Source organism: Paroedura picta, chromosome 2 (assembly GCF_049243985.1).
Source record: "Paroedura picta isolate Pp20150507F chromosome 2, Ppicta_v3.0, whole genome shotgun sequence".
Taxonomy (NCBI): Eukaryota; Metazoa; Chordata; class Lepidosauria; order Squamata; family Gekkonidae; genus Paroedura; species Paroedura picta.
Window position 1 is genome coordinate 20,372,951 of NC_135370.1, and position 16,964 is coordinate 20,389,914.

At 43.0% G+C, this 16,964-nt stretch overlaps 2 protein-coding genes across 5 annotated transcripts in view; one reads left to right on the forward strand and one right to left on the reverse strand.

The window, feature by feature from the left end:
- The first annotated feature begins 270 nt into the window (after positions 1-270).
- Positions 271-11,220, forward strand: LOC143829081 (BTB/POZ domain-containing protein KCTD18-like). Its single transcript, XM_077319386.1, has 7 exons — positions 271-421; positions 2,088-2,289; positions 3,360-3,571; positions 4,442-4,635; positions 8,253-8,347; positions 9,195-9,297; positions 10,296-11,220. Exons 2-7 carry the CDS (start codon positions 2,115-2,117, stop codon positions 10,819-10,821), a joined length of 1,305 nt encoding a protein of 434 aa, XP_077175501.1. The 5' UTR covers positions 271-421; positions 2,088-2,114; the 3' UTR covers positions 10,822-11,220.
- Positions 11,221-15,433: 4,213 nt separating this feature from the next.
- LOC143829080 (SPATS2-like protein) overlaps positions 15,434-16,964 on the reverse strand; it is an 84,119-nt gene continuing 82,588 nt past the window's right edge. For all 4 annotated transcript variants that reach the window (XM_077319381.1, XM_077319382.1, XM_077319385.1 and 1 more), the window contains exon 12: positions 15,434-16,529. In XM_077319381.1, the coding sequence (XP_077175496.1) occupies positions 16,131-16,529 (399 nt within the window). In that variant the 3' untranslated portion in view covers positions 15,434-16,130. The remainder of the gene's footprint in view (positions 16,530-16,964) is intronic.

Sequence of the window (16,964 nt, forward strand, 5' to 3'; positions counted from 1 at the left end):
CGGCCTCCTGCGAGGGGCTGCGCGAGGCGGGCGGGCGGGCGGTTGGATGATATATGGGGGTGTCCGTCTGTCCGTCGCACCGCCCTTGGACGGCCTCGGGAGATCTCCTCGGGCGGGGATTGAGCCTTCAAGGCGGAGAAAGGGTCGTCGGGGGCGACCGCTCCCCTCAAAATGGAGCCTCTCCAGCCCAGCCACCGCAGAGCAGAACGGAAGCCACGGAAGCCCAAGCGAGGAGGAGGAGGAGGAGGAGGAGGAAGCGGCCGGGCCTTTTCTCCGCCCAGCCGCGCTGCCTCCGGCGGCCAACCAGGGAGGCCGCAGCTGCCGACGCCTCCCCTTCTCCGGAGCTGGCAATGGCGGAGGGCGGCTGTCGCGCGGGGACAGGGGGCGGCGCGGCCTGCTCGGGCGGACCCGGCCCGGAAAGGTAACGAGCAAATGGCGCGGAGGAGCGACTTGGGTCTCCCTTTGGCTTGCTCGCTCGCTCGGCCTTGGCCCGGCCGGAGGGCAAGTGGGGAAGCTGGGGAGGCAGGGCCCTCTCATCCCGCCCGCACACGCTGCTTCTCCCCGGGGAGAAACCGGACTATCTAGCTCGGAAGGAGCGGGCACGGGCCTTCTCCAAGATCTGATTCCAGTTGCATGTGCAGTAGCCCAAATCTGCTTCGCCAGTCAGTCCGAGGAGAGATGTCATGAATGCGCCCAAACTCAGCTGTGCCTTTTGTTACTTTCTGTTTGGTCTTGTTAGTTCAATGGTTTCAGGTTCCAGTTGTAATTTTTGTTTAGGGAAACCACCCTCCCCCCCCGTCCCGCGCATATAACACTTTCATGAAGCCGATATTGAGTTCAGCAAGAATAATTCCAAGGTGCTTTTGTTGCAGCCTGGACTTTGGGCGACTCAGTGTTGTTGTTGGCTGCAAGTTTTATTGGTGCTGGTCAAGTTCCTTGCAGGCAACAGAGGGGAAAAAAATATGTTCCTTTCACACACACATCTCCGAATTCTAATAGATTTGTCTGCAAGGAAGTTCTGTGTGTGTTTTTCTCCATCAGCTCCTTCTTCCCTGAATTTTTCCCTCAGTGGAGGGCTTTTTAAAAAAATTGTTAATTATTATAATATTATTATAAGCATTATCTTGCATTTCTTCTGAATTCCCACTATACTTTTCAAAAACTGAAGTTTGTAGCTTTCTTTCTTGCAGGGATTTGTCCCCTTGCATTTGGTCAAAGGCAATCCCTAAAATCCACTACAATGGTTTTTAAAGGCCTCCAATGGTGTGGAAGGGGAAACTGACTCTTTTGTGAGTGATCTTTGATAATGTGCATTTTCCCATCCAGACAGCCTGCTCATGTGCAGGGATAACTCTTTTCTTTCTGGAAAGATCTTTCCCAACCTGGTTTGAGAAACATTGTAGTGAGCAAACTCCTGGAAGGTGCGACAACATTGTACAGATGCTTGCAAATGTTTTTTTAAAAAACTGGTTTGGAAGCCAAGGTGCAGAGGGGAAATGTGGCTCTGATACCTGAAACTACTGGCTGATTTTAATTTTTTAATGGAACTTTGGGGATAAATTAGTTTTGAGTAAGTTGAACTAGAAGTATTGCAGAGTGTTTATGAGAATACCATTTGTATATCTCCACTCACATCTTGCTCACCCCTCCTCACAAAAATGAGGTGGCTAGCCAACGTCCTAATTATGCATGTCGAAAACTTCCAGAGAGTTAAAATTCTGCAAATTGACAGTTACATGTATTCTTACACATGGATACTTTTCTCAGTCTTGAAAACTGAATATGGGTGGTGGGAATTTAAGTCCCTCCTACTTTCTGAACTTGATGGAACATAATTGGTTGCTATAGCTAAAGCCTGTCTTGCAATTGAGGTCAAAGACATCCAGTTTTTTTCTTGTTTGTGTAGTAAATTATCTCCCCCCCCCCCAAAAAAAAAGCAGTTGGCCTTCTCCTTTTCTGTTAGGAGCCCAGCCCTTGGAGTACCATCAGCATGAATAACTGCAATGTGTTTCATGTGTCCTTGCCATCAGAACTGGGTCACCATAATTTGCAAATTATTCTAAGTTCAGTTTTTATGATTATTACAGGTTTGAAATGACACAGTCCGTTCAGTGATGCTAGTGGTTAACGCAATGGAAGACAGCAAAAGTAGAGAGGTGGAGGATATTCTTCGACTTAACGTTGGCGGTTGTATGTATACTGCGAGACGTAAATCTTTATGCCGTTTTAAGGAGTCAATGCTGGCCTCCATGTTCAGCGGGCGGTTTCCTCTAAAAATGGATGACTCAGGTAAACAAGATGCGTGAGCTGTAAATAAAAATGTGAATAACTTAGATTCTAAACCAAAAATGTGGCATTACTTGTCCATTTCAAAACCTTTGGGGTGTTATACTCATTATTGCACATACTTATTTCAATGTTGTTCATCTTTGTTCTCATTGGTTTCATGGGAAATACATTTCTGGCTGCAATGTCTTTGATTGGCATCCATTTTGGATAAAATTTTTAGGGATTATAATTTTTGCTCAATGGATCATGCCTACCAAATATCAGGGAAATGGAAAGAAAGGGCCCTAGTTTTATAGCCAAGCTTTCAGGAATACAACGGCGCTAGATTAGGGGGGAGGTTGGGGTAGAAGAACTCTGTGGATGGCCTTCCGCTCTCCCCCCCCCCCCCAGGGACCTGGAAAGACTGCAGGCAGCTGTTATGGAACTCACCAGCAGGGGCAGTTCTCATGCAGCAGGGATCTTGCAGACTCCAAGCCTGAGAGGGAAGGAGAAGGGGATGGACAGGGGTGGGGGGCAGAAGGCGATTGGCTGGTTGCTTGACAGACAGGCCAGCTGTTTGGAGGAGGAGGCACTCAGGGACAGGACAGCCACCCTGAGTGGGTGTTAAGGGCTGAGTGGCACTTAAGCCATGAGACACACAACTCCTCCAAGGTCTTAACAGAAATATATAGTGGAACAGATTAGGGTTAACATTGTAGTATCTAGAAAGCTACTTTTTTTCTAAATTGCCATGAAATGTCTTGGGATGTTAGCACCCAATAGGATTCTCATGTGGCAGAGTGGGTAGAAGCAGGCATTTGGCACCCTTGGAAGGCAAGTGAAGTTATGGGCTGGATGAGAGGGCTACAGTAGGAAGTTTGTTATGGTCTGGCAGATCTGAAGTGTCTAGATATGGCACTAGATATGCAATGCCTGCCAGAATTAATGAGCAGATATGAGAGTGAATGAGGGGGAAAGCCCCACCTTCTGTACTTGGGCATTTTAATGTATCAAATAGACTTCTTAGAGACCATTAATTCTACTCAGAGAAAATTTTAAAACCTCAAAAGTATTTTTATTTGCATTTCCAGGAGCCTGCCTTATCAATCGAGATGGCAACCTCTTTAAATACCTCTTGGATTATCTTCATGGTGATGTTCAGATTCCCAAAGATGAGCAAACCCGAATTGCGTTGCAGGAAGAAGCTGACTATTTTGGCATTCCATACCCGTATAATCTTGCTGACCACTTGGCCAATGAGATGGAGACATATTGTTCAAGGTCAAGCACAGAGCTTAAAAAGGTCTTGGAATTTTCTTGTGCCTCTAAAGTAGTTGTCGTAGCTGCTGATCCTGGGATCTGTAGGATGGGCAGATAGAGGGTGCACGGTAGCCAGTGTGAGGATGACCATTTGCAGGACAGAGGAAAATGGGATGGCTCTTTAGAACTGCAGCTCTGTTTTCAGTCTAGTAGTACAAGAAAGATTCTGCACATATTTTGATCATTCCAACATGATCATGTTGTTCAAAAGAACGTGGTTTACTTTACTGTCTCTAGCATGTTTGTAATCATTTATATGAGAACCATGTATGGTCTGTGGCCCCCATCCTGTTGAGCGGGTCAAAAAATGTGCACACTAAGTCCGCCCAGGGTTAGAATATGTTTCTGCAAACCTAGGAGAAGCTCCAGATTTGCAGAAAAACCTAATGGTCTGCCTCCCTCTCTTCAATTGGAGGTTTAAAACTCTCTAGGAAAGTAACGGTTCTGCTCATCCACAGAATTAAAACTCTGTATGGGTTAACAGTTCTGGGGCAATTGAATAACAGTGGGTGAAAACACAGGTGAGAATAGACAGGGGAAGAGATCAGGCAAGTGGGTGACTGAAGAGAGGGGGAGAAAATACACAAGGGACATTGGTGGAAGGAGAATAGTGAATTTGGGCTGAAGCAAGAGGGGGCGATGCAGGGCCAGCAGGGGGGTGTGGAAATGGGATTTTTACCTTCCCAAGTGCCCTTGCAAGAAAAAAAAAGTTCTTTTTAATCTTAGTTCCAGCAGGTAATTTTGAACACGTGAAAATAATCTGTTTGGTAATAATGTATGACACACTGTTACAGTATAAAATTATGTCCTGTCATTTATTTTGTGCTTTTTTAAAATTCTTTTGTTTTTGCAGGCGCTGCTAGGTTTTTGTGACTCTTATGGCTTAACATGCATTAAACCTACTGTTTGGGTCCTGCACTATCTCAGCACTTCTGGAACAAGCTGTGAGAGTATAATAACTGGTGTTTATGCCACGAAAGCCGATGGGATGACGGCCATTGAAAAACAACTGGACGGGAGAATTCATAGTAAAAATATTTATAAGAGGTGAGAGAAACTTCACAGCCATATGATTCCATGACAGTGTGAGTGTTACGATGATTCAGTTTTGAGAACTGTGTCGTTTCTTTCTGGAAGGTATCTGATGTGCAGATACCTGTGTGCCTCAGGGATGTGGAGTTCAGGCACATCCTTTGTGTTGCTTTAGATTCTTTGACTCACATTGAATATTTAAGTAAAAATGCTTGTCCAGAAAAAAGCAATAAATCACCCTTTCCAGGTAAAGTATCTGATAACAGCTGTACCTCAACATGTTACACCTAACAGTTTATTTCTATGCGAGTGCACAAAAACATTAGTGTACCAAAGGCCAGTTCATTTTCCTTTTATTTTGTACTTTATAAATATTTTTTAAGATGGGTTCTGTGGGAGTGTTGGTTTACTTTCTGCAGTAATAGATCTTGACTTGGTGCAAAGATGGATTTATTGAAAGAAATTGGAGTAAACCGGATCAATACATTGCCAAGACTAAAGAACAATAGTCTGACAAGGCTTATATCAGTTATCACTACCCAACCCATCCCCCAGTCCTAATTCAAGCGGGAAACACAGAATGTACCAGTTCAAAGGCATAACAGAACCTTGGGAAAAGCTGATAAGAACTTTGTAGCACAGGGAGAGTAAATCAAGGACACTTCCCAGGGCCTCCTTGCCCCAACTGTCTCCAGCCCTAGTTATGACAATCGGGGGCTTATAAAGGGTTAGATCAGAGAACAGCAGTCAAAGTTATGAATGAAGGGCCAACACGTCTCACAGGCTTGCATGACAGATAAACAAGTAGAAAGGAGATAAACAACGAATACATGGCAAAAAACCAAACTTCTGACACTTTCCTCCCTGCAGAAAAGCGAAAAGAAAGTTAAAACACTACATATACAGTCCACAAACCTTTAAGCCAATTCTTTGGATCCTGGTCTGTGACTTCCTGACTGACTTTGGTGGAGAGATCTATGTATTGCATTGCAAACCTTCTCATTTAATTTAGGAACAAATCTCACTTTTTTGTATTTTACTGCAGTGTAGTAGAAATCAGCTGCAAACACATACCCTCAATGTGGTGGCCATCAGTTGCACTGTTAGACTCATCGATGTACCATTTCTTCGATGTTAAAAAGTTGCATCCTTGAGAGCTAAATATTCTTAGAGTTCTTAGACCCAGTCCATTCTGTTGAATTCTCAGCTGGCTGCATGTGGGGGAGTGAGGAATCAAACCCGTCTTGCCAGATTAGAAGTCCTTGCTCCTAACAACTGCACCAAGCTGGCTGTCAGCTGGATGGATTTATAAGAATTTCAGGTGTTCGTCCCAATACTTTTGAAAGACTTTTGGTGGTCTGTGATTAACCAGACTTGTTAGTTTCACCATAATGGCTAATTCTCTTGTTTTATGCTCTGTAAGTCAATGTGCAAAACTTGTGGCTGCTTCCAGCCGGAAGTGATGACAAGTCTTGCTGTGGCTGTTGCATGCAAGAAGAATTCTACACCATGTTTTGGTATGCCTGTGGGTAGAATACTTAACATTTTTTTTTGATCTAGTGCAAATTTACATTTAAACATAATTTTCAGTTTATCGTGAACTTTATCCAAATATTTTTGATCAATTTACAGTCCCAGCACATTTCCAACATTTACCATCAGTTCAACTAGACATAATTTTTTAGGCATCCGGTACCATCTATAAAACATCTTATACTAATTTTCACGCAATAACTGACACACTGTCAATTTCATATTTTTATACCATAAGTATTCCCATTCTTCTAATGTAATAGTCATATCAAAATTTTGCATCCATTTTACCATTTATGCTTTCACTTGTTCTGCCTCAGTGTCCAGTTTGAGCAGTAATATATTCTACCTGACATAGGTGGCTTTTCTTGTAGGATAAGCTTTTCAAACTGAGTTTGTTCCCTCAAGACTCTTCGGGATTTTTTCAGTTCTTTCCTTCAGTTTCGATGTCCATTGCACATAAACAAACAAGTCTATTTTTTTCCTTGTGAGATTTGCTGCCAGCTTTTTATTTTCCTCTCAGTACCAGTCAAGTCTAATATGCAAAATGTCGATATTTTTCTTACTCTTCAATTATAATTTTTAATGGCAAGGCTCTTGGGCTGATCCTTTTTCTATAATTACTCCAAATCTTCAAAAAACTATTTCTCCATATTTGATGTTGTCCAATGACAAGCTTCGTAGTAGCTGTCCATAATAAATTGCCCAATCGTGGATAAAGACCTATTTTTTCATATTTCTTTTCAGAGGGTCTTTAATCCAATCTATTATCCAAATTAGACATGCTGTATCTGTTCTACTTAGTATTTCTGGTAAGGGCTTGGAGGAGGAGCTGGTCTCATGGCTTAAGTGCCACTCAGCGCTTAACATCCACTCAATATGACTGTCCTGCCCCTGAGTGCGTCCTCCTCCAACCAGCTTGCCTGTCAGTCAAGAGGCTAGCCAATAGCCTTCTGTCCTGCATTCCTGACCACTCCCTCTCCTTCCACTTCCATCAGAGGCTGCAGATGCCACATAAGATCTGCCTCTGCCAGTGAGATCCCTTCCCGGGAGCCTCTAGCCTGCAGCCTTTTCCAGGTCCTGGGGAGATGGAGAGGCCATCCGCAGAATCTCCCCCCCCAAAAAAATCTAGTGCCCATTGTATTCCTTAATGCAACGGGCTTTGCCCCTAGTAATAATATAATTTAAGATTTAGAAATCCTAATCTGCCTCTTTTTTTACGGTATTGCAGTATCTTGAATGCTACTCTTGGTCTTTAATTCTTCCAAACAGACTTATTAATATGGCTTTGCTAATTGGCTAAGATCTTATTTCTATCGGCAATATTTGGAAGAAAAAAAATCAGTCTTGGTAGTACATTCATTTTCATTGTTGCCATTCTTGCAGACCAAGAAAAGTTTAGATTCAACCATTGATCCAAATGTTTAACAATTTTTTACTATGTTAATGTGTAATTATTTTAGACCATATTAGTTAGGTCTTTATCAATATAGACCCCAAGATATTTTACCTTATTTGGATTAACCTCACAGTTTGAAATATTTTCAGTCTTCTTCATTTTTTCAGGATTGCCTTGCAATATGATTTGGGTCTTCTTTTTATTTATTTTGTATCCAAATACAATCCTAAATTAATTTAAACAGTTCATCAGCTTGGGAATAGAGGGTTCAGTTTCCGTAACTATAACCACCACGTCATCAGCATAGCTCCTGATCTTAAAACTCTTCACTGTCCACTTGAAGACCATATCTGTTTGGCATAAAACCGGTCTGATTGTCATGTATGACGTGAGAGACACACTTTTTCAATCTTTCTGCCCCATTTAGAGCTTTAAAGCACTCAGCATATGCTTTGAATTGAGCTCATGAATTCAGCTAGTGAAGAAAAAACAAAACTGGTATAATGAGTTCTTGGTGGCCTGCTCCAACCAGCAATCCAGATACCATCTCTTAGACCAGTCGCAACATCTTTGCATGGAGAATACTTATTTTAAAATAACAGTATTTAAAGCATATATATTTTAAAAGTAGAAAACAATATACTTTGTCTTTTTATTTATTTATTGACAAGACTTATTATTTTCTACAATATTGATCTAGAGAGGCTGGAAATAATGTGCAATATATCTGGAGCTACTATTCAGTGGCTGAGCTGAAAAAAATGATGGATGCATTTGAGGAATGGGAAGGGAAAGGTACAGACTTTTAAAAATATTTTCAGTAAAAATGTGGTTTATGCATTCTGTTTTATGTATTTTATTTTAATGCTGCTTACTGTTCAGGCATCTGAAGGGAACAAATAGCCACCGTACATATAGGCAGTAGGGTGATGTTGAGCTTGGCCGAATTTGGTTATGGAGCATCTAGTGATTTAAAGATGTGTACCCTGTCTTTTTGGGCTGTCATAGGGGCTTAAGTATACTAAGGAACCATGCAAAATACTAAGGAACCATGCATGATTTGTCTTGCTTGTTTTGGGAGCAGAATTTAGTCTGGGTAAATCCAGGCTTCTTGATCATTAATATTACTTTGTCTCTAATACCCACTTTTGGGTCCTGACCTTCCATTTGAGAACTATCAGACAGATGCAGCTGGCAAACCTGAAATACTGACAGTCATGTATTTTGGGAGGGAAATTCATCTGGAATAATTTGGCCTCCTGTGTATAACATGTGGCAGCTTAAACTTTTAGCATAGTATTGTTTTTTGTTTTTTTCTGCCTGAGGAAGGGTTCTGTGAATTATATTTTTAAAGTAAACTCATACCAACTGGGATGATTATTTGGTTTCTGTTTTAATGGAACCAATAAGACACTATAACTCCAAGCTGGTTCTTTTTTATGGGAGGAGGATCGTAAAGCTTAGTTCTGTCAGAAATAGGAAAAGCAGTTCTGGGTGGAGTGTTTTAAAGGGTGAGATCACCAAACATAGTATTCTTTGAAGCGAACTGAAAGAAATGTGTCCAGAAAAGTTATTTCATAAATAAATTGTGTATTTGGCCGTCTTGAATATTATGAAATAATAATGCCTTTTGTGACTACAGGAGTCAGTTACTGGCGAGTTCCTCAGGAACTGATAGAATGCTGGACTCTGGAGGAGCGTCCTGTGAAAGGAAGCCTGCAGAACATGTCTCCCGTTCTGAAACGGTATGTCTAATGAATCCACAATTAAAGTTACGATGATCAGAGGCTGCTTTGGCACTTCAACCTTAGAAGGCCAGATCCTGAAGATGAAATTGAAATACTTTGGCCACCTCATGAGAAGGAAGGACTCCCTGGAGAAGAGCCTAATGCTGGGAGCGGTTGAGGGCAAAAGAAGAAGGGGACGACAGAGAATGAGGTGGCTGGATGGAGTCACTTAAATCAGTGTGAACTTAAATGGACACCAGGGTATGGTAGAGGACAGGAAGGCCTGGAGGATCATTGTCCATGGGGTCATGATGGGTCGGACACGACTCCACAACTAACAACAAAGAACAGATGGTGCCTTCTGTGTTGTTCCTGTGCATATCACGATTCCGTATTTCCTTGCCTTGTTTTTTCTATGAAGATGGATGGCCATGATGGTCTGAAGAAGTTGGGTCCAGTTTGAGTCCAGCGGCACCTTTAGGAGCAACAAAGTTTTATTCGAGGTGTAAGCTGCCCTGTGCATGCACACTTCTTCAGATACAACAGAATGTTCTCGTTTGGGCTAGCCTCCACATAATACATGAAATTGCCACAAAATGGATCGCACCAGTCAGTAATGCTTTATATTTATAAGTAGAGAGATGTTTTTATATTGAACCCAAGGAGCCTCTTCAAGATACAAGGAGCTGTTAATAATATAGTGAAGTCCAGTTGCTATCTAATACAGGTTGCGGTTGGCTATTGCCTAACGACTTAATTGTTAACAGACAGTACAGTATTTTAAAAGATTATTTTCCTGCTGACTGTGCCAAATGTAACTGGTTCATCCCAGTATTTTTTCCTATTTCTGATGGTGGGATGTATGTTCCTTTGAATAGTTTCTCCTCCTTCAGTTATAAACAGAAACTGGGCTAAGCAAACTATTGAATCTAAACGTGGGGTACGTGGCCCAGTTGGCATCTTAACTAAGGTGTGTGCAGTATTTCTTGAAGTGAAACGTCTCCTTTTACTTGCAGGCGATTAATAGACTACTCGGAAGAGGAGGAAAGGGGCTTGGGCAGCAGCGCAGGTCGAAAGCCCATTCAGTTTTCAGGTCCCTCGACAAGCACCCATATCAAAGTTAAGAACTCCACTTCCTTAAAGATAGCAGCATCTCAAGCATCTTCTGGGCCCAAAGTGACTCTTAAACGACCTTTGGGAGACCGTTTGTTACCATGCCAAGCAGGACCAAAGATGCCGCCTGCAAGGTCCGTTTCATTGACTAAAAGCTCTCGGGTGTTAGCTAGGAGTTCTGAGAACGGGACCGCCTGCGCAAAGACTTCAGAGGCGCCCTTGCCCAAGAAACGTGCAACCAATCGCGTGGTGAAACTCAAGCGGACTCCGCTTTGCCACGAATTGTCATCCCAACACACTGCATCAGCGCTAAGCAAAATGTCTGCGCAGCAAGTTCCAGCCAAAGCAGCCACCTCCGCTTCTGCGTCCCCAAGCCAGGAGGAATTTGGGTTCTCGTTGGAAAGCATCCACTTTAAAAACAGTTTGTAGAGTGGCCAGCTCAGTGATTGCACATGATGTTTACAGCCATGGTATCCTCCTACCAAAGGTAGATCTTCCGACAGGCAGCCAACTGTGCCTGAAAGCAGAGAATTCTGGACAATGTGGAGGAAAATGCATTTTTACCTTTGTAATGATATCAGAAATCTTTTTCCCCCCTGCTTGTGATAAGGTGTTTATTTCTTTCAAGTTGCTGTGCTCTGTGTTGGGGTCTTATTTTTTGGTGTAGGTCAGAATTTCTGTGCTGAGGTCATTGTAGAATGGACTGTATGCTTGTCTGTGTTTATTTTGAGCAAAACATCCAACAAAAGAATCTGCCGCAGCCCCCAGTTTTGTAACTCCCACATAAACTTTTAATAATTTCTTTTGCAACTGTTGCTGCTGGTACAATTTGTAGTAGTTGTTTTTTTTAAGGTGTACTATACTGCTCAAGTGTACTGTATTTTAACAAACTCTGCATGGCAGCAAAATCTCCACCTTGAACTCCAACCACCAAGAATCCTTTTTAGCTGATTTGTCTGACCCAAGATTTTGGCAGGCAGCGCTCACAAACCTTCAAGTGCATCTTGGCAACTGTAAGTATTGGAGAGTGATTATCTTTGAGAAAAGAACAAAACAGAAGAGTTTCCTTAGGATGTAAAGTTCCACAGCCCAGTGATAATGTTCTGCAGCTTTTCCATATGCCCATTAAAATAAATTTCAGTGCACACTGAGCTATGCAACTGCATATTTGGACTTCTTCAGCTGAAGAGAGTTTCCACATTGATACAATAACCCCAAAATCCAAAGAGATTCTCCAATTTTTCCCAGGAAATTTGTTGTTTGTATTCTCTGCTTCTTGTCATTCTTCAGTGGCCTTGTTTCTTCATTGTGTACTTTTAACTAGCTGAAGTTCACTTCTCTTTGCTGCTGATGCCCAGTTCCTTCTGCCCATCATCCCTGTTACTCTAGTCTAAATAGTCCCATTTTCTATCTTCCAGATGTATTCAAAATATCAGGAGCATTGTTGCATTTTCATATAGTGCTTCTGTTAACCATGGCCTCTCTCTGTAACTGTTGGCTTTTCCTTGGTTTACATAAGAGAGTTCAAACCAAAGCCTAACAAAGCATCTGTTGAAAGGTGAAGGGAGAGCCTGTTCAAGTCCCTGAAAAGGTCTGGTGACCTGGAAGAGGTGGACAGATTTCTGAACTGTCTCCCTCCCCACCTATAATTCCACATAGGCTGCTGGTTTAGTGGGTGGGCTAAGATCTGAGAAGTGATTTAGTCCTCAGCTGTTCTTATTCAGCTTGAGCCTTCCACATTAGTCGAGTTAACAAACAAGTGCATGGCAAGCAGTTTTGTCTGAAAAGGGGAAATCCTACCACTTACCTGCAAGTGAGATCCATGTTGTCTGTCGCCTGGTTTACAATGTGAAAATTCTTTGCCATCTGCATTTGCTAGAGAATTTGTCAAGTAGGCCAGGGGTCCCCAACCCCAGGTCTGCGGCCCGGTACCGGGCCGCAAAGGCCATCGTGCCGGGCCGCCAGCGGCCGCGCCTGCCTCCCCCACCTGCAGCGAGAGGGGGGGAAAGAGGCCAGCACAGCAGCCGGCGCACCAGTGACGCTAACGCGCACGCACGGAACTGCCGCGCACGCGCGTTTGCGCCCCCTGGTGGCCAAAACGCGCATGCGCGGCAACTCTGTGCATGTGTGTTAGCGCCACCTGGTGGTCAAAACATGCATGCGCGGCAGTTCCGCGCGTGCATGTTATAAGCAACTGCGGCAGCCGGGCCGCTGGCTCTCCCCCACCCCCGGAGGCAGTCCCCGACCAGATGAAGGTTGGGGACCGCTGAAGTAGGCAGATGCCAAGTGCTGCCAATGAGTTTTTCATCATGTATCTTTGGAATTAGCTGAATCGAGAATGAGTCTTTTTGTCCTCAAATACCCTGAGAAATCACTTTGGTTTGTATTGGGTGCTCATGATTAACCTCACTCAGTGATCAGCATTTAGGCCAAAAGGTAGTTCTGATATCCTGGCCAGGGGTCCTGCAACGCTTAGTCTTCTTAATAGCAAAACTTTTTTTTAAAGGTAGGCTTAAGTTAACTTTAAAAAATCTTTTGAGGCTCTTTGCTTAAGAGAGATTTTTCCTGCCGTTCTGTAATGTGGCATTTCACGCAATAGACTAGCACAATCTGTAGAGTTCATTTGACTAAACCACGTTGTCTGCCAAAAGCATATCCTGAGTTTGAACTTCAGCAGATAACTCTTTTAAAAATCTGTTTAAAGTGACAAAGCAATTTTTTTTTCCAGTTTAAAGGCCACTAATAAAAGTTCAGTAAGGGAAAAAATTACTTGCATATGACCGAGCATGGGTTAGTCAGCCCAAATTAAGTTACCTTTCATTTGAAAACACAATTGATATGGCTATAAATTAAGTTAGCTGCATATGGAATTGAAAACCAAGTATTGTTTCATGTGATGGGCACATGGTTGTTTTCAAATTTTGCACAATGAACCCCCTCTCTGAAAGATGCAGAAATACTAGAGTTCCAAGGCCATTACTTAATTCTTGTGAATATATTAAGTAGTGTCTGCATAACACTTTGCAGTTAGAATTATAAAATAGTGATTGCTTAGGGAAAAAATCTACCGACAAGGATTCTCTCCCCTTACCTATCGCTTCCCCTACCTCCTCCCTGGTCCAGCCCCCCTCTCAGACAGATACATACAGACTCACCCGCCCATACTCCCCTCTCCCTTTTCTCTCCTTATCTTTGTAGCTTTTGTGGCTTGCTGCTGCCACCTCTGCCAGTCTTCCAAGGGCGGGAGCAGCTTTGAAAGACTGGCAGCAGCGGAGGCATCAGAGCAACAAGGAGGCCATAGTGCTGGGCCTCACTGAGCTGGTGCTGCCACCAGAACCATCTACTGGCGTGCTCCCTGAGGCAAGACAACAGACACCACATCCGTTATCATTTCCGTAATAGGGACCACGCCAATAGATGTGTTCCACATCAATCACTAGGGTTGGGTCAATTTGTTGTGCTTATCAGCATTTTCAAAATGAGCTCCATGCCAGTCCATCAACTAGTATAGTTAATTCTTATTTAGTTATTCTTAGTTATTGCTCTTTATTCTGGACAAGGCTGTCTCACAGCAGCATTCCTACTGAATGCTTTCTTTAGTAGGGGTTCAGCTGACTGGCACACAGAGGACAACATATTTCTTGGACTGATGCTTGATGTCATTTATTGAATGCATTTAAGCCCTGCCTTTCTCCCCAATGGGGACCCAAACCAGCTTATGTTCTCTCCTCCATTTTATCCTCACAACAACCATGTGACGTAGGTTAGGCTGAGAGTGTGTGACTAGCCCAAGGCGACCTAGCAGGATTTCATGGCACAAACGTGGATTCGAACCTGGGTCTCCCAAGTAGTACAACACAACTACTAAGATGCTGGAGTTTGAACCTAGGACTTTAGGCATGGAAAACATACCCTGGAACAAGGCTCTACCAATTATACCAACTTCCTTTTCTCCTCTGTTAACTCTCTCTCTTGTCTATGTCCAGCACAACACAAAGAAACAGCAGTTCTGGGTGAATGGATTTGTGGGAAAAGTCTTCTGGCTAGTACTGGGATTTAGAAAACAGTGATATCTTGAATTGCTCAGAAGACACTTCCATTGCTCTGCTTTTTACTTCCCCTGTGCTCCAATCAAAATGGAGGAAGACCCCGCCTCCATATTGAATTCTTTGCAATGGGTCCAAAAGAACGGAGATGGTTATGGAACCAGGAAGGGGGGGGGGTAACAAATACAAGGCTACATTTGGGAATGGCTTTCGCTGGACGATGAGGCCACAGTTTTTGTACTTGGGAAAGTGGCTTTTACAGAGATCATGCCGAATCTAGGTGATTGTTTTGCAAAATATAAAGTTTTTATTTTATAAAAGATGGAATCGCTTTTCCAAAGTACATTTACCAAGTCATTTAAACTTTGTTTGTTTTTAGCTGTAAATCTGGGATTTTGCATGTGCTTAAATATGTCTTTAGGTCTGTGATCTCATAAAGTCAGATTGACAAAACACATCAACCAACGATGCTACGCACACATTAGGGGTGGTAAGTGACCTCAAGTCCAAGCAAACTTCCAGTGACCCTGTAGGTTTTTAAAGGCAAGAGGCGTTCAGAGGTGCTTTGGTTGTTGCCTAGCTCTGCATAGTGACCCTGGACTTCCTTGGTGGTCACCCATCCACATACTAACTAGGGCCAACCCTGCTTAACTTCTGAGATCTGGCGAGATTCGGCTGGGGAAAATATATGTAACTTGCTTAAAAGATAGATTCAAACGGGTAGCCGTGTTGGTCTGAAGTAGCACAATAGAACCAGAGTCCAGTAGCACCTTTAAGACCAAGAAAGATTTATTCAGGGTGTGAGCTTTCGAGTGCTTGCACTCGAAAGCTCACACCCTGAATAAATCTTTCTTGGTCTTAAAGGTGCAACTGGACTCTGATTTTACTTAAAAGAGTTAGACATATTGAAGCCTATTGAAATTAGCTCCACTTCTGGCCAACGGAACTTGAAAAAAAGGGAAAAGTCCCTCGTAGTAACTATCCGAATCCATTAGTAAAACATCTCCAATATTTAATCTGTAAAAAAAAATGAATCCAAGTCACAGAAAGAGAAGTTTACAAGGCTTAGAAAACCAGGCGGCATTAGCTATACAAATTCTAAATTGAAGAAAAAACAAGCATTTAATCCAATTTTATAGCACAGGAAAAAATATTAATAATTTATTTATTGTTTACGAACTGTTCTTAATAGCCAATGTTGAAGATCACTTGGGCTAATCAAGTGAGGTCACATTAAACGGAATTTAAGATGATTGTTCTGGACTCATAATATGGGGTCCATACTGTATGGACAGAGAGTTGAGAAGCATTTCTGAAAGTGCACAAGTATTTTGACTGCAGGCCAGCAGTAGGGATGTCTTGATATTTCCCTTCTAACACGGACTGATAAACAACAGCAACCACTACGTTATAGCTATGTGGACATCCCCCTGCAGCCTACATTTGTAACACCAATTCAGTTTTTCTGCTAAGAACTGACTAGCTAAAAGCTGCATTGGCTATGAGAGAAAGTAAATCTGACTACACTGAGGAAAGATACGGCAGGTTAATATGGTACGGGAAAATAAAAACTTGATTGACCATGATTTGAATATTTTTCAAAAGCCATTTTTGCGAGCATGGGGAAGGGGGAAGCACCTTTCGTGAGAAACTACGATGAAAAGCATTACGTTTGCCAGTCTTTCCCGTTCTTCATGCTACCAAAGTCACAGCTGGCACTGACAGGACAGGAGTATCTTTGGAGGCCTCTATCCGTGGAGGACATAAATTGCATGGAGAAACCCTTGGCATGTTACTGCACAAAGCTCTGGGCTCCACTGGGTCTGATACCAGATGCTTCTGATGTTTTTTTTCCGGGCACGTGAGATTTTCCACGCTCTTTGCTGGTGTAGATTGCTCTAAGGTTTTAATAATACCCTTATTTTTTGGCCTGAAGCTATTATGGTGCTGTCTTCTGAATTCGTGTCGGGAATTACCCTTGGCGTTGTTCTGGTCTGTCTCTGTGCTGGCATTTTGTGGCTTAAGAGACCCATTGAGTCGAACGCCGTAATAGTATGTGTGAAACCTTCGTCTCTGACTGGACGGTCCGTTCTGTGAACAAATAAAAATGAATGATGTTGCATTTCTCGACAGGTTGTTTTTGGGAAAAACACCTACATACTGTTTCTGTGTTTGTACGCATAGGGCAAAGGCCACTGAGGCACAAGTACTCCATCTCCTTGGCTGGTTTTATTTGTAGACAGTGTGAAACTAGGTGAGCTTGTTTCCAAGGGATGGTGGAGGAGGAGGACGGACGGCAAGGCTTTTCTGTGTGAACTGCTAGACTTGCCCGCCTCCCTCCAACTGAGGTTCTGCATGTGAGGCAGGATTGACTGAAGGACGTCCTGAAGCCACAAGCAGACGTGAGTGAGATCAGAGGCTGCACAAACCCCTTTTCAAGGATAGTTGAGAGCAGGGATTCCCAATCAGGGGTCTGTGGACCCCTGGGGATCTGAGGCCTTCCCCTTCCTGCCTTAATGGACTCAG